The sequence below is a fragment of the Diabrotica virgifera genome, chromosome 5 (genome assembly GCF_917563875.1).
Source record: "Diabrotica virgifera virgifera chromosome 5, PGI_DIABVI_V3a".
NCBI lineage: Eukaryota > Metazoa > Arthropoda > Insecta > Coleoptera > Chrysomelidae > Diabrotica > Diabrotica virgifera.
The window spans coordinates 214,847,890-214,875,868 of record NC_065447.1 but is presented as its reverse complement, the minus strand read 5'-3'; the positions used below and the strand labels follow the sequence as shown (position 1 = coordinate 214,875,868).

The following is a 27,979-nucleotide window of genomic DNA, read 5'->3' as shown; positions in this document are numbered from 1 at the left end:
ACTTCGTCTTACAGGTTATAAATGTCTCAAAGGAGAGTAATAGTCAGAGTAATTCGAGCCAATGTTTTTGAAAAATTTAAACGTAGAATGAATTACGTTATTACCGAGGGCCGAAAGTCCCTTAGAATAAACAAAAAGTTTCTTTTGAATGAGATATTTGAAAATAAAAATCACACTAAATTTTCTCTTTTTTTCACGCGTGTAACTTATTAAAATAAACATTAGAGAAGTTCTCAGAGACTTTTGGCCCTCGGTAATAACGTAATTTTTCTTTCTGCGTTTAAATTTTTCAAAAATACTTGATTAGTTTTCTCAGGATCTCAGTGTACAAATTGAATCTAGTGTATAAATGAAAATAATTTTTCCCTCACCCTCCGTACGTGACAAGACCGGTGCAATCTTAAATATACTCAGATATATTTAAATATACTTAGTTGTCAAGTTTTGTTGAAATTCCAAAGGAACAATTACTTTTTAATTGTAAGGTAGACTAAACGGAACTAAGCCATCAACAATACCTCGGGTCTCACATAGAGACACACACCACAAACACAAGCGAGAATGCAGAGACAAACAATTCGCGGTTGATCAATGTAGCGTGAAGTTTAGATACTGACACATTTTGGTCTCTGGTTTGTTTGATGTAAATGTAAATCATCCACAATGAAGCGGTAACGACATATAGGTTCTTAGAAAAAACAGTATACGTATATAATATTGTTTTAAAGATGCTGTGACAGCTGAGTTCATTCAAACATCTTTTTCGAAATAAAAGTAAAATCTAGACCAGACGGTATCTGTTTTGGGTTGGGTAAATCGTATATTATGATCCCCATTTTTTGCTTTAATCGCTTCGCAAAATTATTAGCGAATTCTTCGATCCTTTTCAATATGAATCCTATTCTCAATTTGGATTCTATTGGGTGACACTTGTAACATATCGTATACTTCTTCTTAATCCCATATATGTTCATCCCCAGGCACTTTATTCTCACATTTCATGGATTGCAATTATTACATCCAGGGCCCCCGTAAGGTTTACTGGCGCCTGTGTGCAAAAAATAATTTTGGCGCCCCTTAAGGCATTTTGGATCATGTTTTTTATTTATTTTTTGAAGGTAGGTAGGTGCTTGAAATAAACCAAAAATCTAAACTTTCGAAGTTATATTTATAGTCCATTCACTCAAGGTAAAATATTGTAAAACCTCCGAATTTTAAAGAACCGCTTGGATTGACATGACATTTATTTGGCATACACAGAGCTAACAGCTAACATATCAAAGAAAAAAGTGATATTGTCCCGACGTGTGTTTTTGCCCTGGATGTGAGTTTCACCCTTTCTCAGGAGTGAAAAAACATATAGGTATGTTCAAAAAAGTCCGGAATTGGATAAAATGACTAATTATAAACAACTTTTTTTCTGTAAAGTTTTTTGACTAAGTCAATATTTTTGAATACTTTTCAAGTTATTTGCGAGTAAATATGTATATTTTTCAACAAAAAAAAACTTGTTGTTATTATGACAAGTCAATATTTTTCAATACTTTTAAAGTTATTTACGAGTAAATATTGTTCATTTTTCAACAAAAAAAACTTGTTTTAAGCGGATTTTCGCAAATAACTCAAAAAGTAAGTGTTTATCGAAAAAAATATAGCTTATAAAAAAGTGAAAAAAAAAAGGTAGATAATATGAAGTCTGCAGACCCAGTAGAAGCAGAGTTGTAGCTAATGAAAAGGGGGTTTATATTCGTCAAATTACAAATCGCTTATTTCAACGTAAAATAACCAAAAAATCAAGCACTTATCAGGGAAACCTCATTATAAATGTTTAAAGAAGCTATATTTTTGTTTTTTAAGTATTTTTTTACATCAAAAGTAAGTATTAAGTTACGCTCAAAATAATGTTCTTATTGTTTGTGGTCCCTTTTTTTGCTAAAAAAAAAAAATCGTGAAAATCAGCCCCTAATTAGCATCCCAAATCCAATTTTGTTACCGCTTCACCACACGCTACTTTACTTATGTATTGTTTGTATAAAATGAAGTTTCATCGGATCAAAGTACTTATTTTTGAAAAGATTGTAGTTAAAATGGCTTGAACGAGTTACTAATCACGAGTGTACGCAAATTTTGAACAGCCATTAACCAATTTTTGTCTTACAGGAAAACAAAAAAATCCAGCATATTCAGAAAAGCAAAACCTACATTTTTTAACTGCTTGGGATTTTTGGTAACACTAATAATTTTTAAGTTATTTGGAAAAAAGGAATTTTTTCAAGATTAAAAAAAAAATTACTTTAAAACCAATTTTTTTTTAAATGAGCACTTTAAACCGATGAAACGTACGGATCATATTATAAACAACGTAGTATATAAAGTAAATGGTAAAGCGGTAACGATTAATTTCATTTGAAATGCTAATTAAAAAAGGTTGCTTGTTGGTTGTTCTTGTTGCTAGAAACTTTTTTAAAAATTAAAAATAAAGCTTTTTTTAACACTTTAAATAAGTTGTAATGAGTTTTCCCTGAAAAGTGTTTAATTTTTTTGTTATTTCACCTTGAAATATTTGATTTGGAATTTGACGAATATGAACCTACTTTCATTAGCTACAAAGCTGCTTCGACTGGGTTTGCAGACTTCATTATATACATTATTTTTTTCACTTTTTTGTAAGCTATATTTTTGCTAGAGTATTTAGTTTTCGATAAAATAATTAGTTTTTTTAGTTATTTGGGAAAAACCGTCTAATAAGGTAGTTTTTATTGAAAAATGAACATATTCACTCGTAAATAACTCGAAAAGTATTGACTTACTGAAAATCTCTATACAACAAAAGTTGCTTAGGATTAGTCAGTTTATCCAATTCCATTTAAATGTATGTTTTTTCATCCCCAAGAATACTCCCATTTATTCTAGGCCATATTTCCCTGAGAATACCCCTTTTAGCCGCAGGGCAAAAGTACACATCGGCACAATATCACTTCTTTTCTTGTTAGCTATATGTATAACAAATTTCAAATTTCATGTCAATATAAGGGATTCTTTAAAATTCACAGTAAAAACTGTGAATAAATGGACTATTATTTGTAGACTAAAATATCAAAATGAAACAAACACATAAAATCATAACAAAATAAATTAAAATGCCTGACATGTTCTCGCAAATGGAAATCTGCAGTAGTAACTGGATGATATACTAATAAAATTTCGTGTGTGTTTATACTTAATCCTATTTAAATTGTCAACTTTTATTTTAAAATTAATTTAAATTTTTTTGTTTGTTTTTTTTGCAATTTTTGACCCCGGGTTTTGACGCCCCTAAAGGATGGCGCCCGTGTGCATTGCACACTTTGCACATATGGTAGTGGGGGCCCTGATTACACCCATTGAAGTAATAATACTGTATTGTTTCTATTAAACTCCAATGAGAGCATGACCATTATAGTCCGTCTAGAAAGTATCCGAAAAAAGAAAGCAGAATTATAATTTTTATAAAATTTCAACAAATAATTCATCTCATTTACTTATACAACCTCCATTTAAATTTAAACACTTAACTAAACGTCCAGGTACACCCGAAACTAGGTCAAGGCCATAATTTTCGGTAATGGTGTTCCAGGCCTGTAAAACTGACCGAATCAAACCTTATCTCGTGGCGCTGCTCGTTCCACTTCAATCTTCATCAGTCCCCATATGTTTTCAATGGAGCTAAGATCTGGAGATGCTGCTGGCCACGGAATTGTTGCCAATTCGTGTTCTTGCATCCAAGCTTGAGTATAAGCAGAAGTATGGCATCTTGCATTATCTTGCTGAAAACGCCACCCCTCTGGATATAAAACATGAACCGTTTCAAGAAGAAAACCATTTAGGATGTCACAATATTTCGCACTATCAACAGTTCCATTAACTAACTCCCCAAACCATTATTTTAGTGGGAAATTTGGAAATTTGGACGGTAACATTTTCTCTTGATAGGACTTTTAGATGATTTGCACCAAACTGGAAACAACTTTCATCAGATATAAAGACATTATTAAAATTATCTTCTCGAAAACGTTGACAAAAATCTATTCTTCGTTACCTTTGCAGAGTTGTCATTGTAGGGATTTCTTTGGATTCCTTGATATGTTGCCTTGCTTTTTCAGTGACATGCGGACAGTTTCTGGGCACACTTTTATTCTTCGTTGATTTCAAAAAAATCTTTTCGCTAATTTTCGAAACCCTAGGCGCGGATTTTGTCGTCTTAAAGCCATTAAAGCATTTAAATTGTTTCCACGAATCTTACGCGGTCTACCCGAAACTGGTCTATGTCTCATATCTATGCCATTTTGTATCCTCTTTATTGTCTCATACACTGCACTTTTTCCGAGTTCAGCCAATTGCACTAATTTTTTAACGTTTCGGACACCCTTTCTGTACAAATATTCCACAACTTTTCTTTTTTCTACTTGTAACATTATTTCACAAATCGTAAGTCTGTTTACAAACAACAATATTTGACAGATGTTGTTGTCATGCGATTTTGTCCATAACCTACTATCGGCACAACCTACTTGATTTCTTGACTTTTGTCTTAAAATGTTATAAAAAGGAAATCTATTAAAATTAGGAAAAATATAAAATTCCGGATACTTTCTAGACGGACTATATTTTTATAGGTTGCTGGTGAAGGACCAGCGTATCGTATTACCATAAACATACATACATAAATTATGTACAATGCGTACATAAATAAACAAGAGTTTTAGTATTTTTTATTTAAACACGAACAATAGTAACAAGAGGAATAATGAAATCAGTATCTCCGGAATAATGTATTTGATAATGTAGGATGCAGTTAAAGACGAAACGTCATAAAGAAATAATTTCTATTGTCTTAACGTCTGTATACCAGGTTATCATTACAGTTAAATGTTTATGACCCCTTTTAAAAATTTTACGATTTTCTAGTTGTTGGTGAAGGTATAGATATAGCTTCAGCTTATTGATAATTTTGATAAAAAATAATAAACTTAAAGATAAAACCCATAAATAAATTAAAATTCATGGTGACGTTTCAATTATTACTTTAATCATCGTCAGAGTAATAAGTTTCTTGAGCGGATGCTTTAAAATAATTTTAAAGGAACAAACAATAATTAATGAAAACGTAAAAATGACATTGACAATCATTGGGTTAAGTCAATAATTTCAAACACGCCATGTCTTGTTGTGTGTTTAAGGGTGGCTTCAAAAGAAATATGGATAATGCCTCCTTGATGCTGAGTTCCGTTGGAGAACTTGCATGACCAATGATTGAGAAGTCCTTACGACTAATAGGGTGGTCAGAATAAGTCATATGTTGGAATACCGCTGAATTTGGAATTGTTTTGATCGTCTTCCTAAGTGAGGAGTGACACCTAAGTGTTCGCAACATCTGACATTAAAGTGACGTCGAGTCTTCCCAACGTACGTAGCTGCACAGCTACTACATTTGAATTGGTATATAATGTTAGATGCGAGATCACTAGGAATCATGTCTTTCACATGGAAACGAGATCCTATTCTTTCCAAAGTCGTGAAAGCAAATCTTAATTCTATAGAGGGAAATGCTTTTTTAATTGTTCTACGGATGTTGCGTCGGATTTGTAAGCTGTGGTAACCAGTATATGGAAGTTTGATATAGATCTTTTCTTTGATTTCTTCTACTTTGCTGTTTGGTTGGAATTTGTTATTGAAAAAACGTCTGATGTATCTTTCTAAGAAGTTCAACGAAAAACCATTTTTACTTAAGATCACCTTTAAGTTTTCTAACTCTTCATGTAGGAATTGCCAGGTTGAACAGATAGTGAAAGCGCGGTGAACAAGTATATTGATTAAACTTGTTTTGTATTTGTTGGGAATGAAGCTATCTGCGTTTATATACAGGCCGGTGAAGGTTGGTTTTCTATATATTGAAGTGGAAAAACCTGAAGGTGATCTGAAGATGTTAATTCCTAAGAAGGGCAGATTTCCATTGACTTCAATTTCACTAGTAAATTTCATATTGTGGTGTTTCTGGTTGAGATAATCTAAAAAATGTTGAATGTGATCGGTATGTTTGAAGATGAGAAAAATATCATCCACGTATCGTCTATAAAGAAGTGGCTTAAAATCAATTGGACAGTCAGCTAACCATGTTTTCTCATGGTGACATAGAAAAGTATTCGCGAAAACTGGTCCTAAAGGAGAGCCATTGCAACGCCATCTATTTGTCTATACACTTTTCCGTCAAAACTGAATAGACATTGTTTGCCAGCTAATGTCAGTAGATCTTTAAATTTTGACTGCTTAATTCCTAAAAAGTTTGAATTGGAACTTGGAAAAAGTGAATTTATTATTATCTTGATGGTTTCATCTAAGGGTTTCATCATTGATAATTGATAATATTTTGCCTGCTTAAGAAATCTTCATCTTTTCATATTTTTTACATAATTAAGTATTTTCGTATTTCAATTCTTTTATCAATATTTTCCTTAAAATTGTTTAATATAGCAAATTCATCCGAAAAGGATGATGATGAAAATAAAACCACAGGGTATTAATATAGGAATAGGTGAATAAATATGATCTGATTTGATATACTGGTATTAACTAGAAGAAAAATAACTAACTAACTTACCTATATAGTTAATAATTTACAGTAGAATTATCGATTTACTATTTTATATATTTACTATACAACTATACTATACAACTATACTATACAACTATACTATACTATACAACTATACTATACTATATTTACTATACAATTTTAGTCACCATCTCTTAATAATTCCCTTGTCTAATTACCATCATTAGTTAAGAAATGGAATTACACACCTTTACCATTTGCGTGATTGTTAACAGTATTCTTCCATGTCAATATTTTAATATTTTGTCCCCAATATTTTAAAATTCGATTCGTGTATTTGGTAAATCAGACCTGCACGCAACAACGATAGTGATAGTGAGGGAGCTGATTAACAAAAATAAATTTGCTGTAAAAAAGAAACATGAAGAAAGTAAATTAGTCTTTCAATTACACAGACTAAAGAAGGTAAAATTTAATTGAAATATATCCATCTTAATCCAGTTTAATCCTTTAAGAGCATAGGCGCAGAATTTCCGGCCAATTTAAATGCATTCATTTTTTTAGTATCCTGAGAAAACTAATAAGTATTTTTGAAAAATTTAAACACAGAATGAAAGATTACATTATTACCGAGGGCCAAAAGTTCCTGAAAACTTCTATAATGTTTATTTTAATAAGTTACAGAGGTGAAAAAAAAGAGAAAATTTAGTGTGATTTCTAATTTCAAATATCTCATTCAAAAGAAACTTATTGTTTATTGTAAGGGACTTTCGGCCCTCGGTAATAATGTAATCTTTTATTCTGCGTTTATAGTGGAGTCACTGAAGGTTTTCACCTCCGATTTCGTTGAACCTTCATCGATTTTCATGAAAATTGGTAAATAGTTAGAAGACACTTCAAGGAACAAAGGTGACATGATGTTAACTTGCGCTTTTACCCTGGGGGTGGATGCCACCCCTCCTCGGGGGTGAAAATTATTTTATTAAAAATAGCCCCACAATTCGATAGAGGGACAAATTATAAGCAAAATTTGTTATATTTTATTAAAATAAATCAAAACTTTTTGAGTTATTAAAGATCAAAGATTTTAAGTTTTCATGAGAAAAATGTATGTTTTTAACCGATTTTTTATAAAAACTCAAAAACTATAAGTTTTAGCAAAAAAATTATTATTATCAAAATTGAGGCTAATAAAAAATCAAATAAACTCTTTACTAAAAAAACCTTTCAATGTTAACTAAAAGTGAGTTATAGGTAATTGAATGTATATTTCTTTCATCGAGTACCCAAATCTAAGTATTCAAGCTTAAATACCGGGAAAATGGTGCAAATTATAACATAAGCTTATTAAACATTTGTCAAAGTTCATAGAAATATCTATCAAATAAGCCCTCGAACAAGATGATAGCATTAAAATTTATGCACCAAAAATGTTTCAAAATATATCTTTTAAAATTTTTTCCAAAAAATGTTATTTTTTTTTTGTAAATAACTCCGTTAATTTTTAAGATATAAGGTTCACCTAAAAACTAATTAAAAGATGATTCCAAGAGCTATTTTTTCTTCAAAAATATGCATTCTAAACCGGTCAAAATTGTTGAAATCATTAACTATGTTAACATAAAGAAATTCTTGTGACGATTACTACAAATTTTAATTTTTGTGGAAATGGCGTATGTTTTATTTTTCACTTTTTCCTAAAAAAATCGAAAGGGTTCTCTTATTTTCATCATAACTTGCTTAATTTTGATGTTATTAACTTCTACTGGAGCTCATTTGATAGGTATTCCGAAGTACTTTGATAAGTGCTTAACAAGTATATTATATAAAATGCATCGTTTTCCCGTTATGTAAGCTTGAATACTTAGATTTGAGTACTCGTCGAAAAAAATATACATTCAATTACCCATAACTCACTTTGAAATAACATTAGTTTAGTTCTTTAAACGGGGAGTGTATTAAATTTTTTATTATCTTTAATTTTGGTAATAATAGCTTTTTTACAAAAGGTTATAGTTTTTGAGTAATACGTAAAATAATACCAGAAATCGATAGAGGGGCAACTTCTAAGCAAAATTTGTTATATGAAGTTATTAACATAAATCAATAAATACTTTTTGAGTTATTAAATATCAAAGATTTTATTTTTTCTTAAAAAAAATGCATGTTTTAAAGCTGTTTTTCACGTATTACTCAAAAACTATAAGCTTTTGGAAAAAAGCTATTATTACCAAAATTAAAGACAATAAAAAATTTAATACACTCCCTACTTAAAGAACTAAACTGATGTTATTTTAAAGTGAGTTATGGGTAATTGAATGTATATTTTTTTCGACGAGTACTCAAATCTAAGTATTCAAGCTTACATAACGGGAAAACGATGCATTTTATAGAATATACTTGTTAAGCACTTGTCAAAGTACTTCGGAATACCTATTAAATGAGCTTCAGTAGAAGTTAATAGCATCAAAATTAAGCAAGTTATGATGAAAATAAGAGAACCCTTTCGTATTTTTTTAGGAAAAAGTTAAAAACTAAACATACGCCATTTCCGCAAAAATTAAAATTTGTAGTAATCCTCACAAGAATTTCTTTATGTTATCATAGTTAATTATTTCAACAAATTTGACCGGTTTAGAATGCATATTTTTGAAAAAAAGGTATAATTTAAAAAAATCAGAATTTTTAGAATTATCGTACTTTTCATTTTCTTTTGATAATAACTCCAAAAATACTCAATATACGTAAAAAATGATAAATAACTAAATTTTAGTTTTTTCTGTAACAAATACTTTACCCATTTTACTATTTTCGTAGAGTAAAAAATAACCGAGATAGAAACGTTTAAAATTTCAATTTTGCTGCGAGAACCATGTAACCGGGTCATTTAACCTTTTATTTTTAAAAAAGTAAGAGGTATAAATGACTATTTTGACGTTTTTTAATAGCTCTTGGAATAAAATTTTAACCAGTTATTAGATGAACTTGCTACTTTAAAATTTAACGGAGTTATTTACAAAAAAACAATAACATTTTTTAGAAAATTTTTTAAAAGATACATTTTGCAACATTTTTGGTGCATAAACTTTAATGCTATCAACTTGTTCGAGCACTTATTTGATAGATATTTCAATGAGCTTTGACAAATGTTTAATAAGTTTATGTTATAAAATGCATCATTTTCCCGGTATTTAAGCTTGAATACTTAGATTTGGGTACTCGACGAAAGAAATATACATTCAATTACCTATAACTCACTTTCAGTTAACATTGAAAGGTTTTTCTAGTAAGGAATTTATTTGATTTTTTATTAGCCTCAATTTTGACAATAATAACTTTCTAGTAAAAACTTATAGTTTTTGAGTTATTTATGAAAAATCGGTTAAAAACATGCATTTTTCTCACGAAAAATTAAAGTCTTTGATCTTTAATAACTCAAAAAGTTTTGATTTATTTTAATAACTTTATATAACAAATTTTGCTTATAATTTGTCGCTCTATCGAATTGTGGGGTTATTTTTTATAAAATAATTTTCACCCCTGAGGAGGGGTGGCATCCACCCCCAGGGTAAAAGCGCAAGTTGGCACCATGTCACCTTTGTTCCTTGAGATATCCTCTAACCACTCACCAATTTTCATGCAAATCGATGGAGGTTCAACGAAATCGGAGGTAATAGCTCATATTCACCTTCAGTGACTGCACTATTAAATTTTTCAAAAATATTTATTAGTTTTCTCGGGATTCGAAAAAAAAAAGATTGCATTTAAAAAACATTGGTCCGAAATTTTGCGCCTACGCTCTTAAGGATATCGTAATAGTATTGTTTCGCAAAATAGACGATAGTTTTTTCTATATTTCGTTTTTGTGGAATTCGAATCGATTCATGGAAGTCTCAATTGATAAGAGTGAGAGTGTTTAAAGCCATTTTAAAGCTTTTTCCATTCTCTCGAAGATGCTTGTTCTAAGAAAACCATAAGTGTTACTGTTTTTCAGTAATTTGAAAAAAAAAAAGGAGAAAATGCCGTTTTTTGACACTAAATTGTTTATAAATAAAAATGGCCGCCAGGTCCTACGCAGGAAATAGTTACAATTTGTTCTTATAGATATTACCTGTCGAAAAAACGCTTCAGTGCCCTGGCTGTTGAAGTGTCACGAACAGGGTATATATTTGTCTTATTACTCTGGCCTATTATTGTCTCATTTTTATTTAAGCTAATTTATAATAAAAAGATTTGTGAGTAATGTTCTTATTGACGTCAGCTCCCTTATTATGACAGATTTGGCACCGGTACCTGGACATGTTTCGAATGTAACTTTCTTCTCATTGTTTTGATACTATTATAAGATGGCATGTTTATTACGTGATGGTATATTTAAAAAAGATATAAAGCGGGATCAAAATAGATCTGAATGGAAACTGGCATAGAGGTACGAAAACAAGGTTACGGCGACGATGTGTACAAGTGTCGTCCAATTATTATACCATATTATATACTTGCTGACATAAATATTGCAAGTTTTTGTGTAAAAATAAAATATGTTGAAGTAGAAAACATCGAAAAACATTATCTCTGTACTTATCTAAAATCAAATATGCCAGGTGTCTTTATGTTTTTAATAAGCAATGATATGAAACATATGATAATTGATATACAGTATGCGGCAAATTAAATTGTACTGAAATGAATATTGAAATGTTGTACCATAGTTTTAAAAAAAATCACAAAAATGTGCTTAACATCTTTCTTCTTTTGAGCATTGTTTCAATCCAGGATGTTTGCTGATTCGCGTTTTTAATGATTTAAATTTTAAAATTTTGTGTTAACGTGATTTGAACCTGAATCTCACGTCTCTTTTCTTTGTTGTTTATTTGTTTTTTGTTATAGGAAGATTACATAATATTTAAATTATAACTCTAAATTTCATAATGAATAATAGATCTGGATCCCGCGTACTAAAAAAAGTTGATGAATAGCAAGCTGAAAATTTATTACTAATAGCTTAACGGTGTCTAGTCGGACAAACTTTGATGTATGGGAACAGGGGAACTTTTAATTGTGGAACAGGTTAAAAATTAGGAACGTCAGACTATGCACGAAAACGTTCCATGTGTTTTGTCGGATAGAACTTCCAATTGATTTGTTACCATTTCATTAAACTCTCGTGTAAAAATCAGACTAGTTTTTATCACCAACTGGACATTTTAATGAGTGGAACACGAAGAACATGTCAAATGACAGGAATCGTGTTGGTTAGAAATAGCAGTGTGATTTTTGCATAAGAGTTTAATGAAAGGGTAACAAATCAATTGGATGTTCTGTCCCACAAAATACATGGGACGTACGTTCCAAATTTTTAAACTGCTCCACAATTAAAACTTCCCCTGTTTCAGTGTTCCCGTTCATTAAAGTTTGTCCGACTGGCCACCGTTAATCTATTAACAAATTTTCAGCTTTTCAACTTTTTTTGGTACGCGGCATCCAGGTCTATAACGAAGTGCGATGTTTTATAATATTTCTTACGTTGTAAGTTTTTTCTGTAATTTTGTCTTTTGGAATTTTGTCAAATTTGTCAATACGCACATAGACAGAGCGAAAACGGCGGGTCCGTTGGGAAAAATATTCCCATGAGATTTATTTGCATAATCACATTCGTGAGACATCCCAGAATAAGGTTCAAGAAGTCACCCACATGAAAAGTGGTTCAATTTTTTTTAATCAAATTGCAAAAATCAATATTTTTGTCTCGGACAATTTTTTTGTAGGTTTTTTGGACCATTCTGGATAAAAAAGGTCTCTTATAATTTTTATCTAAAGTTGATCGTTTTCGAGTTATAAGCAATTTAAAATTGAAAAAAAAAAACGAAAAATGGCGATTTTCAAGGCTTAATAACTCTGTTAAAAGTTATTATTATGAAAGTCAGAAAGTGACTAAATCAAAGTTTAAAGCCATTAAATTTTTGTCATTATTTTATTACTAAGCTGTTATTTTTAAGTAATAATAATGAGCGCCATGCACGTGGTAGGCGGCCGTAAATGTGAGTAAATAAATTGCACTGCCGGAGTGGCATCTCTCTCGCACTCTGCATTTACGGCCGGCTTCCACGTGCATGGCGCTCAATATTATTACTTAAAAATAACAGCTTAGTAATAAAATAATGACAAAAATTTCTTCAGGATCTTGTAGGGGGGCATTAAACTTTGATTTAGTCACTTTCTGACTTTCATAATAATAACTTTTGACCGAGTTATTAAGCCTTGAAAATCGCCATTTTTCGTTTTTTCAATTTATATTGCTTATAACTCGGAAACGATCAACTTTAGAGAAAAATTATAAGAGACCTTTTTAATCCAGAATGGTACAAAAAACCTACAAAAAAATTGTACGAGACAAAAATATTGATTTTTGCAAATTGATTAAAAAAAATTGTTAAAAAAAATTTGGCCCACTTTTCACGTGGTCGACTTCTTGAACCTTATGGGAACTTCTCATGGGAATATTTTTCCCAACGAACCCGCCGTTTTCGGCTTGTCTAATATATTTTTACTGTTTCCTAAATACGTCTAAATTTCACATTTAAAACATTTATGTCAAAAAATAAAAATATTGGTTTAGACCCGGTAGGTTTAAATTTTTAGATTGAGTTATTTCCCGGATGTTGTAAATGTAAACGACATGAGGGAACATTAGTATGTATGAATGTGTAACGATAAAATCATTGTAAATTGTAATCGTAGTTGGAAAATGTAATAGAGATATGATAACACCAATATGGAACACCTAACTCATTTAATTTACTACTAAGTCGTAGTTGTCAAAAAAGGTTTAACCTAATTTTGAATATTTGAAGTTTAAAAGCTCTTACTAATTTTATGCCAGAAAAAAAAACAATCAAACAAAGAAAATAAGTGTGTTGCATAATTATGAATTAATTGACAAAATTTTAAGCAAACTTGTTGACTAGTCTTATATTTTAAACAAAGTATTTAGCTACTACTGACAGCATTTTGTTGAACTAATTACAATCGTAATTCATAAGAAATTCACCAGAAAAAAAAACAAATTTATGATTAAAGAATAAGTTCACTCCTCAGTAATCTCTCTTCAATGTTCAATAGACTTTCCCCAGCGATTTCCCAACTCATATTATTACGCTATCCATAAGCGAAAGGCCACACGGGTGATAATTTACGGCGCCGCGCCGTAAGAGCAGCAAATCCATTGGTTGACTAACTCCTCCACCAATTATTGTAGATGAAATAGAAATGGAAGTTAATCAACCAATGCCTCGTCAGTTTACTGCTGTTACGGAGCCGTAAATTATCGCCCGTGTGGCCTTGTCGATTTTAAATCGTGAATCAATTTCAAAATACCCATCTACGGCTGAAATAATTTCTTCTTTTGACGAAAAACACTTTACACGGTTTTCACTGAATTTTTTTGAGATTTGAGAACAGATGCAAATTAGAGAGTGTCAAATCTGGTGAGTAAAGTGGCAATATTCCAATAGGTCAGGAAATAAAGCTGAAAAATGGCAAAACCTCGTAATTTTTTCGTCCAGCATCGATTTGTACAAAAATTTGGGATTCGGCTCATTTCATCCTCTAGTTCATTTTCTATATTGAGCCGTTGTACGCTTTTGGTTTTTTAAGGGTGAAAACTACCCCTAATTGTAAAAAATTATAAAATAATGTTTTAAACTTTAATATGGTCAACATTTGGTTTTTATTAGTTAAATAATAATTGTTTTATACTTTAGGATATAATATCATAATATTTCAACCTTTGAAACCACCTTTGTTGGAGCTATATACAGTATGTCACTGTAAGTTGTATCCATATGGAAAACTTTTTTATTATTAATTTTACGAAAAAATGTTGTTCTTTATAAAAAGCTCTGCATGGTCCAAAACCTAAGATTTAACCGTGAAATATCAAATTTTTTGAATATTATACGAGGTATGTCAAAAAGTTTGAATTTCACTCAAGAGTAAAGTAGCTTTATTTTTCACGATATTGAACATTGCTATTATAAAAAGTTGTTTGGAATTAAAAACTAAATTCTAGTATGCAATTACATCCTTCTAATTGAAAAAAAAATAATTTTTTTTGAAGAATTAGGGATAACTAACATTATTTTCCGTTATTTCAATTCAGATAATTCTTTTATTATTAATTTTACGAAAAAAAAGTAATTCTTAATAAAAAGTTCTGGATGGTCTAAAACCTAAAATACAACCATCTTATATCAAATTTTATCAATTCGAGGTATGTCAAAAAAGATAAATTTTGGTCAAAAGTGAAGTACCTTTATAGTTTAGAATATTTCAATTAGAAGGATGTAATTACATACTGAAACATAGTTTTTAATTCTAAATAACTTTTCATAATAACAATTTTCGATATTGTGAAAAATAAACGTATTTTACTCTTGAGCGAAATTCATATTTTTTGACATACCTCGTATAAAATTGATAAAATTTGACATAAGATGGTTGTATTTTAGCTTTTAGACCATGCAAAACTTTTTATTAAGAATCACTTTTTTTCGTAAAATTAATAATAAAAGAGTTATCTGAATTGAAATAACTGAAAATAATGTTAGTTATCCATAATTAAAAAAAAAAGTTTCAATTAGGAGGATGTAATTGCATACTAGAATGTAGTTTTTAATTCCAAACAACTTTTCATAATAGCAATTTTCAATATTGTGAAAAATAAAGCTACTTTACTCTTGAGTTAAATTCAAACTTTTTGACATACCTCGTATAATATTAAAAAAATTGATATTTGATGGTTAAATCTTAGGTTTTGGACCATGCAGAACTTTTTATGAAGAATAACTTTTTTTCGTAAAATTAATAATAAAAAATTTTTCCATATGGATACAACTTACAGGGACATACTGTATAAAAAATTATTTATCCTAAAAGAAGGATTTCGGCTTGCATCGATTTGCATAAAAATTGGGATTAGCATCCTCTCACCCTGTACTTCATATTCTATATCATGCTCAAGGGCGTTGATTATTTTTAGGGATGTAAACTAACCCTTATTTTCAAAAATTATATACAAGGTGGTTCATCTTATTCGCCTCGGTCTCTGTAAGGAGAACCACTTGATATTTTAAAACAATTTCTTCACAGAAATATACAGGGCCTTTAATACTACAACCTAAAAATAATGTGAATTATACAGGGTGTTCCAAAAAAGAGTGGTATATCAAAGTTATATTTTTTCTTATGGAATGCCCTATATCTGATGACATTATTGAATTGACCTTAAAAAATAAGCTATGCTTTCATAAGGGTTCCCTATACCTAAATACAGGGTGTTTTGATTGATTTCGATTTTTATAAAAATGTAAGGTTTTAGAAAAAAATAAATATCTACGAATCTAGGAAGCAGTAACAAATTCTTTCTTGGATCTTAATAATAGACTATTTCTTACAGGGTGGTCAAAATATGAGATTGTTCTATTAACAAATTCAAGCTGTAATAACTTACTTATTTTAAATGGAACACCCTGTATCTTACTAGTCTATCGCGTAGAAAATTTACTTAGCTTTCAATTTGTATTAGGGTTTCCTATACCTATCTTTTTACAGGGTGGTCAAAATATTAGATTGTTCTATTAACAAATTATCTTATATACTTAAAAATATACTTAAATATCTTAGTCAAGATAGTTTCATTAATAAAATTTACATTTTTATTATTTAATCACACAGAGTGTTCTTATTTTAAATGACCTACTCGATATTCTATTCTTTATAATGGAAGATATTTAAAATCTCTTCAATTCCATGTTAACATTCTCAATACACATGTTATTCTGTAAATATAAATTCCCATGTTATTCTGTAAATACCCATTTTTACATATTTTTGTACAATAGGCTCGTTTTCGTCAAAGTAGCCATTGCATTTAATTGTTTGTAATTGCGATTTAAAGATTCAAACAAAAAGTGGCGTTCTTAAATTTACTTAATAACCTTTGGGTTAAGATATGGAAAATACTTATACGGAATGAAATATAATTTAAATATCTTCCAGAATACGGCATCTAATATAGGGTATGCAGTTTAAAATAAACATATTATTCAATTTCACATGTAGGATAAAATCAACTAAAATAATACAACACTCTGTGTGATTACACGATAACAATGAAAATTTTATTATTAATGACAGTATCTTGTCTAAGTATATTGCCGGTGTTGGTGATGTGTTAAACATCACCATATATAGATAGATAAACACGACATAGGTACTTATGTAATTCTAATTTTTAAAGCTTACAAATTAGGAAATCTTTAAAAAATGAAGGGAGATAGGTATAGGAAACCCTAATAAGAATTGAAAGCTAAGTAAACTTTCTACTCGATAGACTAGTAAAATACAGGGTGTTCCATTTAAAATAAGTAAGTTATTACAGCTTGAATTTGTTAATAGAACAATCTAATATTTTGACCACCTTGTAAAAAGATAGGTATAGGAAACCCTAATACAAATTGAAAGCTAAGCAAATTTTCTACGCGATAGACTAGTAAGATACAGGGTGTTCTATTTAAAATAAGTAAGTTATTACAGCTTGAATTTGTTAATAGAACAATCTCATATTTTGACCACCCTGTAAGAAATTTTGTTGCAATAAGCATCTGTTTAAGTATGCTAAATATTCTATTATTAAGATCCAAGAAAGAATTTGTTACTGCTTCCTAGATTCGTAGATATTTATTTTTTTCTAAAACCTTACATTTTTATAAAAATCGAAATAAATCAAAACACCCTGTATTTAGGTATAGGGAACCCTTATGAAAGTATAGCTTATTTTTTAAGGTCAATTCAATAATGTCATCAGATATAGGGCATTCCATAAGAAAAAATATAACTTTGATATACCACTCTTTTTTGGAACACCCTGTATAATTCACATTATTTTTAGGTTGTAGTATTAAAGGCCCTGTATATTTCTGTGAAGAAATTTTTTTAAAATATCAAGTGGTTTTCCGTACAGAGACCGAGGCGAATAAGATGAACCACCCTGTATAAACATTGTAAACTTTAAAATGGTTAAAAATATGTTTGAAAAACTATTACAGTGGAACCTCGATAACTCGGATTAACCGGGACCGCGGCCGATCCGGGTTATCGAAAATCCGGATAAGTCGGAGAATATGGTAAAAATTAATAAAATAGGGTATACTTACTGATAAACTCACTGATATACTTACTGATAAACTGTTATAATTGAAATAACATTAAATATATATATGCACAGTACACATCTAAATTGTGTCTAGTTGTATAGAGTATAATATAGAGTATTGTTCATTTCTTGGTAAAAAAACTCATGCGTAGACAAAAAAACACGCAAACACAAACCTATCTGAAGCACTATTACAGAGCGGAAGCGAAAAATACGACTGCACTACACACAATACGCTCACAATCGGAACTATGTTATGTTATTTAAGAACAGTGGAGACTAAGACCATTGTTTAAAAAAGAATTTTTTTAAATAATCTTTTAGTCTTTTTTGAACAATGCTAAGACAGTTTGAAATAAATAAAGGAATACATATTGCATTCGCGGTAATTTCCCTTAAATAAGACAGTCTGTTAGTATTTGATTCAGAGTTGTGACTACATAGCTCCATCGATAACGCCTGAGAGGCAGAAATAGCTATCTGGAGATGGTGGTCCAACTCTGGGTCAAATAAAAACAAAACTGTATTTTTCCTTTTACATGTTATAAATTTTATTGTATAATATCGGTTACCTTTAGAAATAATATTTGTTCCTCAAGAACGTCATTGAAATTAATTTGTAGTTTTTCGAGAATTTAATTAATCGTCTAATGTAAGGCAATAACTCGAGGAATGAATGTTCATTAGCAATAACTTACAATCTTTAAATTAAGACATTAATAAATCAAGCTTCACGTACTTGAATTGAATTCGCAGCATATCGAACTTAATTATTAATTACCATTGAAAAAAACAAATAGGTACATACGTGGAATATTAGTACAGCTAGTCAAAGAAAATTCTCTATGGAATCCGCTCTTAACGTGTCGTTATGAATAATTTATGAATAGTTGAAGATCGACAACTATGTAACAAACGTGTTATTCTTGATCATAGATCTTTGACATAATGTGAATTCTATCAAGTTCAGTTGATGGTTATCAATATGCCAAAATTAAAACAGTTTTCTAAAGTTTCACTAAATAATTGGGAGTATGAAGTTAACAGTGAAACTTAAACCCAATAAATTAAATATATTAATAACATGTAGATAATATGAAGTCATTTTCTTCTTATGAAGTTGAATATATTATATATAAATAAAATATATTTTAAATAGCTTATTAAATGTATAATAGCTATTTTCTTGTCATTTTAATTTTATTTACTTTGTTTAATGAGAATTAACCAAAATCTTCGAAATGGAAATAAAAATGTCAGAAAACGTATTTTTAGCTGACATGGTTACTTCCCATTAAACATAGTCAGCCTTATTAATAAACACGGACTAACGCCCGACTAACTTTAGTCCGAGGACTAAGTCAATACCATTCATTTTCCCTATTAATAAACAGCGACTAACGATGGACTAAGCTAAACCCTCTCTAGTCTCGGACTAAAATTTAATCCGAGGTAATAGTAGGTTTAAACCGAGACTAACTTGACATTTTGTATTCATAACCTTACAAACTTGCTAAATGCATTATTTGCTTTTGCTTGCTTGTATAATAAATATATAATAACATTATTATGTTATTATTGATAATGGAGAGATATCATTTTATTAATGATTTAAGATAATTAATAGACGAATTAAATGAGGATAGAAATCAGCGGAACGATATTCCTCTTGTGAGTCACATCAAAATATACAAAATTATAAAAAAATCTTTAGTTTAGAGGAATTAGAAGGTAAATTTAAAGTCAAATACCGATTTTCAAAAGGTACAGCAGTTAATCTGAAATACAAAACAATAATAAAATAATATAAAATATAAAACACCAGGTAGCACCTTCTCAGAACGAAGTCCAACAAAAACTAACTAAAATTTATACAGAAATGGCACCTACCGAATAGCTGTTCGGTTTAGAGGAAAGAGAGGTTAAATCCTCTACATTTTCTTCCTTTTCGCAAAATTCTCTCTATTTCTCTTCTTTTTCGCAAAGGTTGCCAACATAAATTTGTTGTAACTAGGACTAAGGAAGGTTTAGTTAGTCCGAGCTTAGTCCGTGTTTATTAATGACAATCTTAAAATGAAGTTAGTACTAGCTTAATCTCGGACTAAGTAATCCGAGACTAACGTCGGACTAAGCAATTTTTATTAATAAGGCTGAGTAAGTGAGAGGTGAGAGTAGCTTAGTGAGTGATTTTTCTGTTTTTTATTATCAGATAGTCTGATTCTTTCGAAACGTTGATGAATCGTTACCTATGTTTAATGTAAGATTTGTGTTCATTTATTCCAACATTTAGTCATCGCGTCGTGATGTTTCATCCAAATAAAAGTTTTCGCATTGTGTCCATGTGGTTCATGCCGAACAGGATATTTTACTTTCAGTGGGAAGGTTAATATCCCATAAGAATGACATTAAACTGGGGAAGTAACAAACATGTGCACTTATGCACGCGCCAGGTCAACCAGTCTCTCACCACGTTATGAAGCAACATAAATTTTTGCTCATGAAAGAAGGACGCCATTTGAACATATTGTTTTGATATATGCATTCAATTAAATCTTTTTGAAAATTCGGAATATAAAATCCTATTATATTTACTTTTAAATTTATCTGTTAGTAATAATTCAGCGAATTAGATGAAAAAGAGATTAAGTGTTATCTCGTTAAGATTTGCATTTTCTTCTTTTATTTGACAATAGTTTTTGTATGTCTACCGCGGTAAAGTCCAAGAACTAAGCCCAAAAAATCGATATCAAAAAGTTGTTCACACTTGAGATTCTGTTGTTGTATACCATCATGATACTTACAGTCTTTGAGTAATCCACAAGACGGCACCAGCATAGATCACCCCCGGAATGATTTTTTTTTCAAACTGTCAAGTTTTTAAAGACTAGACTACAGTAAAACCTGTGTTAACGGCCACATGCCAAAACCGGAGACCTATACTAACGGCCAGTTAAAAATTCCCCAAACCAATTATATGTAGACTACAAAAACTGGCAATACCGGCCACCTTTCTACATCGGCCAATAATTCTTCCATTTTTAGTGGCCGTTACTGACAGGTTTTACTGTATTTACAAAATTTTTAAATCATTTACATCATATTTCAAATGGAAGCAACGAATAGAACAGCTACTATTTTACTATATATATATATATATATATATATATATATATATATATATATATATATATATATATATATATATATATATATATATAGAAAAAAGAAGTACTTTGTTGACTTGTTTATAAAAAACACTTTTGAGTTTCGGTGGGTTGGAGTCAATAAAAAGGGGCTGTTAGAATACTATTTTTTATTACTCGAGCTTTCGAATGTGTTTACATTCATTTTCAAGAGCTAAAAAGTAACTGATAAAGTGGAAACAAAGATCATGTAAAAATATAACTCACCAGATAAATCTAGATTGGTTATTAAAACTTGCTAACATTAATACATATAAATAAGAGGAAAACTATTAATATCCATAAAATGAATTCTTCCCAGACTGCATAATATAAATTAATGGCCAAAAGATTTAAATTTTTGAAATGAATTTTGAATTTGAATGATCGGTAAATTGGAAAAAAATTTTAATACAAAAAGTCAATGTCAGTGAAAAAATCAGTCTACATCGACAAGTAGCTAAAAGTAATTTATTTAAATATATTATAACGTGATGATTTGTTAAAAAAAAAAAGAAAGAAGAAATAAATAAGTAGAGAAAAAATATTTTAGTAGTTTACAGAAGTACAAAAGAAATGTAATAAGGATGTGAAAAAAGTTTAAAAAAATTTAAGCAAAATTTATAATTACATCATTTCCTTATAATTTTAAATAATATTCAGAGCACCATAAATATTTCACTTTTTTCACATCCTTATTACATTTCTTTTGTACTTCTGTAAACTACTAAAATATTTTTTTCTCTACTTATTTATTTCTTCTTTCTTTTTTTTTTAACAAATCATCACGTTATAATATATTTAAATAAATTACTTTTAGCTACTTGTCGATGTAGGCTGATTTTTTCACTGACATTGACTTTTTGTATTAAAATTTTTTTCCAATTTACCGATCATTCAAATTCAAAATTCATTTCAAAAATTTAAATCTTTTGGCCATTAATTTATATTATGCAGTCTGGGAAGAATTCATTTTATGGATATTAATAGTTTTCCTCTTATTTATATGTATTAATGTTAGCAAGTTTTAATAACCAATCTAGATTTATCTGGTGAGTTATATTTTTACATGATCTTTGTTTCCACTTTATCAGTTACTTTTTAGCTCTTGAAAATGAATGTAAACACATTCGAAAGCTCGAGTAATAAAAAATAGTATTCTAACAGCCCCTTTTTATTGACTCCAACCCACCGAAACTCAAAAGTGTTTTATATATATATATATATATATATATATATATATATATATATATATATATATATATATTAGTTAGAAGCAACCTACCTTGCTCGTTTCGGTACGAAACCGATCTGTGCCTCCACTTTGAGGCCACGAGATGTCACCTGGTATTTATTGAAAAATACCTACGGCGTCAAACAAGCAGGAAATAATCGCAACTTTCTACTTTTTAAAAAGTATGAAAATAATATGTAAAATATTATACGGGAAATAAATATTCTACCTTCGTCTGTGCTGCCATCTTGGGAACGTTTTCGCTGTCTACAGCTCATCAGCCAAGCTCTCAGAACAGACGAAGATGTAGAATATTTCCTCCGTATACCCGAGGCCGTAAGACAGCCATGCAGTCCTTATGGGACTAGCGCAATCTGAGTTAGTTAGAAGCAACCTACCTTGCTCGTTTCGGTACGAAACCGATCTGTGCCTCCACTTTGAGGCCACGAGATGTCACCTGGTATTTATTGAAAAATACCTACGGCGTCAAACAAGCAGGAAATAATCGCAACTTTCTACTTTTTAAAAAGTATGAAAATAATATGTAAAATTGACTGCTTGTTTGACGCCGTAGGTATTTTTCAATAAATACCAGGTGACATCTCGTGGCCTCAAAGTGGAGGCACAGATCGGTTTCGTACCGAAACGAGCAAGGTAGGTTGCTTCTAACTAACTCAGATTGCGCTAGTCCCATAAGGACTGCATGGCTGTCTTACGGCCTCGGGTATACGGAGGAAATATTCTACATCTTCGTCTGTTCTGAGAGCTTGGCTGATGAGCTGTAGACAGCGAAAACGTTCCCAAGATGGCAGCACAGACGAAGGTAGAATATTTATTTCCCGTATAATATTTTACATATTATTTTCATACTTTTTAAAAAGTAGAAAGTTGCGATTATTTCCTACTTGTTTGACGCCGTAGGTATTTTTCAATAAATACCAGGTGACATCTCGTGGCCTCAAAGTGGAGGCACAGATCGGTTTCGTACCGAAACGAGCAAGGTAGGTTGCTTCTAACTAACTCAGATTGCGCTAGTCCCATAAGGACTGCATGGCTGTCTTACGGCCTCGGGTATACGGAGGAAATATTCTACATCTTCGTCTGTTCTGAGAGCTTGGCTGATGAGCTGTAGACAGCGAAAACGTTCCCAAGATGGCAGCACAGACGAAGGTAGAATATTTATTTCCCGTATAATATTTTACATATATATATATATATATATATATATATATATATATATATATATATATATATATATATATATATATATATATATATATATATATATATGTTTTGACGTAGTATTATAAAATTTGTGTTGATTTTTAAGTTAAGTACTACTTCAGTTTAATATTAATTTCGAATTTCTCATTTTCTCATTATTTCACCCATCTCCCCTACTTGCTCCTTTTATCTGAATACGTCTCTGTATTTGTTATATTGGTTGTCTATTTTAATGCGTACACAGCTCAAAGAATATAATAATATTATACCGGATCGACTCCTCAGAGGTTATGTTCTTATCAATGTGTTGTTTATTCACCTAAAAAATTCTTTAGTATATTTTTTGTTGTTGTATTTTACCGGTTGAAATAATGTGTAGGCATTTTTTTAGGTGGGTAATGATATGAGGCGTGTCTGACATAATTTTTAAAGTCGTTTATCATGTTTTTTGCAAATTACTTAAACTGTATTACCTGGCTTAAAACCCAAGTTATTAATTAAATAGGGTATTAGTAAATTACGTGAGTTATTAGAAGAATAACTAAAATATTAGTGTAGTTCTAGTAAGTTGTTGATGTTTGTATTTCAGACACTTTATTTCTGGTAATTCATTCTAGTTGAAATTAAATTTACATGAAAATATCATACTTTTTTGCCCATTAAAAGAAGCATATATAGTTTTTGAGCCCTTAAGAAATTTTTGTACAAAAATGTCTTGCAATAAAATACGAGGTCTTTATATAACTTCACCATCAGTAATACAATTTCTCTCCTGATTAAACTACTGGCTTGCAAGATGCGAAAACTTCAAACGAATACCAAAAACTTAAGATTAAAAAATATTTCCACAATTCTAAAGTAGAGTTCTAGGAAGGCTAATTAAATTTTTAATACTTTATGGTCGCAAAGTTGTTCTTCTGTAGTGTTTTCTTTTGTATAAATTACTCTCTTTTTTGTTTCAGATACTAGTCTTCAGAATGACGCCTCCGCCGCAGTGAATACGTCATCTCCGGTAAATAAAAGAAGAGGATTCAGCGGGTAAGTGAAATTATAATTTCAGCGAGTAGCTCGTTTTCTTTGTTTTTCTGATTTTTTTTGTATTCTTGCGGGATTCGCCTTTAAAAATGAGCTAGTAGAAATATTTATTTTATCATCCCAGAAAAGCGTTTCCTAGTTTAAGCCAAAATCCATTTTTTTACAAGCTATATAGTGGAGTCACTAAAGGTTTTCACCTCCGATTTCGTTGAACCTTCATCGATTTTCATGAAAATTGGTAAATAGTTAGAAGATACTTCAAGGAACAAAGGTGACGTGATGTTAACTTGCGCTTTTACCCTGGGGGTGGTTGCCACCCCTTCTCGGAGGTGAAATTTTTTTATTAAAAACAATACCAGAAATCGATAGAGGGGCAACTTCTAAGCAAAATTTGTTACATACAGTTATTAACATAAATCAATACTTTTTGAGTTATTAAATATCAAAGATTTTATTTTTTCTTAAAAAAATGCATGTTTTAAAGCTGTTTTTCACGTATTACTCAAAAACTATAAGCTTTTGTAAAAAAAGCTATTATTACCAAAATTAAAGATAATAAAAAATTTAATACACTCCCTACTTAAAGAATTAAACTAATGTTATTTTAAAGTGAGTTATGGGTAATTGAATGTATATTTTTTTCGACGAGTACTAAAATCTAAGTATTCAAGCTTACATAACGGGAAAACGATGCGTTTTATAGAATATACTTGTTAAGCACTTGTCAAAGTACTTCGGAATACCTATCAAATGAGCTTCAGTAGAAGTTAATAGCATCAAAATTAAGCAAGTTATGATGAAAATAAGAGAACCCTTTCGATTTTTTTAGGAGAAAGTTAAAAACTAAACATACGCCATTTCCGCAAAAATTAAAATTTGTAGTAATCCTCACAAGAATTTCTTTATGTTATTATAATTAATTATTTCAACAAATTTGACCGGTTTAGAATGCATATTTTTGAAAAAAAGGTATAATTTAAAAAAATCAGAATTTTTAGAATTATCGTACTTTTCATTTTCTTTTGATAATAACTCAAAAAATACTCAATATACGTAAAAAATGATAAATAACTAAATTTTAGTTTTTTCTATAACAAATACTTTACCCATTTTACTATTTTCGTAGAGTAAAAAATAACCGAGATAGAAACGTTTAAAATTTCAATTTTGCTGCGAGAACCATGTAACCGGGGCCATTTAACCTTTTATTTTTAAAAAAGTAAGAGGTATAAATGACTATTTTGACGTTTTTTAATAGCTCTTGGAATAAAATTTTAATCAGTTATTAGATGAACTTGCTACTTTAAAACTTAACGGAAATATTTACAAAAAAACAATAACATTTTTTAGAAAATTTTTTAAAAGATACATTTTGAAACATTTTTGGTGCATAAACTTTAATGCTATCAACTTGTTCGAGCACTTATTTGGTAGATATTTCAATGAGCTTTGGCAAATGTTTAATAAGTTTATGTTATAAAATGCATCAGTTTCCCGGTATTTAAGCTTGAATACTTAGATTTGGGTACTCGACGAAAGAAATATACATTCAATTACCTATAACTCACTTTCAGTTAACATTGAAAGGCTTTTCTAGTAAGAAGTTTATTTGATTTTTTATTAGCCTCAATTTTGACAATAATAACTTTTTTGTAAAAACTTATAGTTTTTGAGTTATTTATAAAAAGTCGGTTAAAAACATGCATTTTTCTCACGAAAAATTAAAATCTTTGATCTTTAATAACTCAAAAAGGTTTGATTTATTTTAATAACTTTATATTACAAATTTTGCTTATAATTTGTCGCTCTATCGAATTGTGGGGTTATTTTTTATAAAATAATTTTCACCCCCGAGGAGGGGTGGCATCCACCCCCAGGGTAAAAGCGCAAGTTGGCACCATGTCACCTTTGTTCCTTGAGATATCCTCTAACCACTCACCAATTTTCGTGCAAATCGATGGAGGTTCAACGAAATCGGAGGTAATAGCTCATATTCACCTTCAGTGACTGCACTAATAGTTTTACTTGAACGAATAGTAGTCGGAAAACTATTATTCTTAGAATTTATAATAATCATATATTTTTGTTAGTGCAATTTTTGTTTAATTGAATACAAGCGTGATGTCAATTTATAGTTTGAAAAATTAATCAAAATATAGCGATAAGATACATAAAAGTAGAACGCTCACTATACTACTCGCGAAGTCGATCGAAGTTCAGCAAGTACGAGAGTGTAGACAGGCACCTTATGCGACTTCGCTGTGCCTTGACCTACTTCCATTCGATGGCGGTTTTTGCGATCAAGTCAAAGGAACCGAAGTCCTTATCGCCCGGCGTGAATGTGTTCCTTGCGAAGTAGAACGAGTGTGTAGTGACGGGTACTTCGGACTTCGGCACTTAAGATTTAATTACGATTCAGAGACCACTACCATCTGATTTCAGCCTCTTGGTTTCTTCAGAACAGCCTGTAGTGGGCTATGAATCGGATTCAAATCCTTCTGCCATGTATGCCAATTATAATAAAATAATTAACAAATAGACGCAGTGGCGACATCTAATAAAAGATAGGCGAAACCCAAAAGACTCCATTTCTAAATAAATTAATATTTAAAAGTAAAAATCTAAATTCTCACTTACACCTATATCCTATCCTTTTATAATTTGCAAGGAAAAAGGCGATAAATGCATTGACATGAGGGATCTACAATGTGCATCCCATAACAAGTCAATTTATCTAGGTAAAGATCAACAAATTTGATTCCTAGATTTGATTCCATGATTCTTCTTGGTGGTTGTTAAGTCCAAGGCGCGATTTCACTTCACTAAAGTCACTCCACAACATTAATAGATACAGCAACAGCACATAATTGATGAAACCATAGTTCATAAAAAAAATTTTATAGAAAAATTCAGCATTGTATGCATTCAGCATTCTCAGAAACAAATTAGCACTACTCGAACAAAAATATTAAAAATGATTTGTTTTCTAGTTCATTAAACGGGATCAAAATTATACAAAAATAAAAGCATCTTCATGCTTTAAAAGAAAACTTCTACTTCTGCTTGCATGTCAAGAAAGATGGTACCAATAGGGGTACGAAAATATCGCGTTCGCTTAAAAACAGCTGAACGCAGTGGCCTGCAGATTGCTTAAGTCATACTGGAACAAACACTAACCAAACACAAGAACTTATGCAATAAAATTGTACAAACTTAAACTGGAACTTCACTACTAATTTTGCCGGTAACCGCATTTGGCGGCCCGAGGCACCGGCTACTTCTTGACTTGTCGATAGCTCTAACTTAACTAAACTTCATTTCTTGACGGCACTAACGGAACTCCTAAAACTCTCTCTGACTCTAACCTCGACCAGATTCCTCAACCAAAACGCCCTTTTAAAAAAATCAGAAATTTACACTCCCATATTGGCAACCATCAGATACTTATCGAATAAGAATAAACCAAATATTTTTCTGCCAATAAGATAGCGAGAGAATGA

At 30.3% G+C, this 27,979-nt stretch overlaps 1 protein-coding gene across 5 annotated transcripts in view; it reads left to right on the top strand.

The window, feature by feature from the left end:
• LOC126885284 (kalirin) overlaps window positions 1-27,979 on the top strand; it is a 1,143,465-nt gene that overhangs the window by 865,373 nt on the left and 250,113 nt on the right. For all 5 annotated transcript variants that reach the window (XR_007698367.1, XM_050651791.1, XM_050651792.1 and 2 more), the window contains one exon: window positions 24,407-24,482. Coding sequence is in view for 4 of the 5 variants with exons in the window: in XM_050651791.1 (XP_050507748.1) it covers window positions 24,407-24,482 (76 nt within the window). In the remaining variant the exon portion in view is untranslated. The remainder of the gene's footprint in view (window positions 1-24,406; window positions 24,483-27,979) is intronic.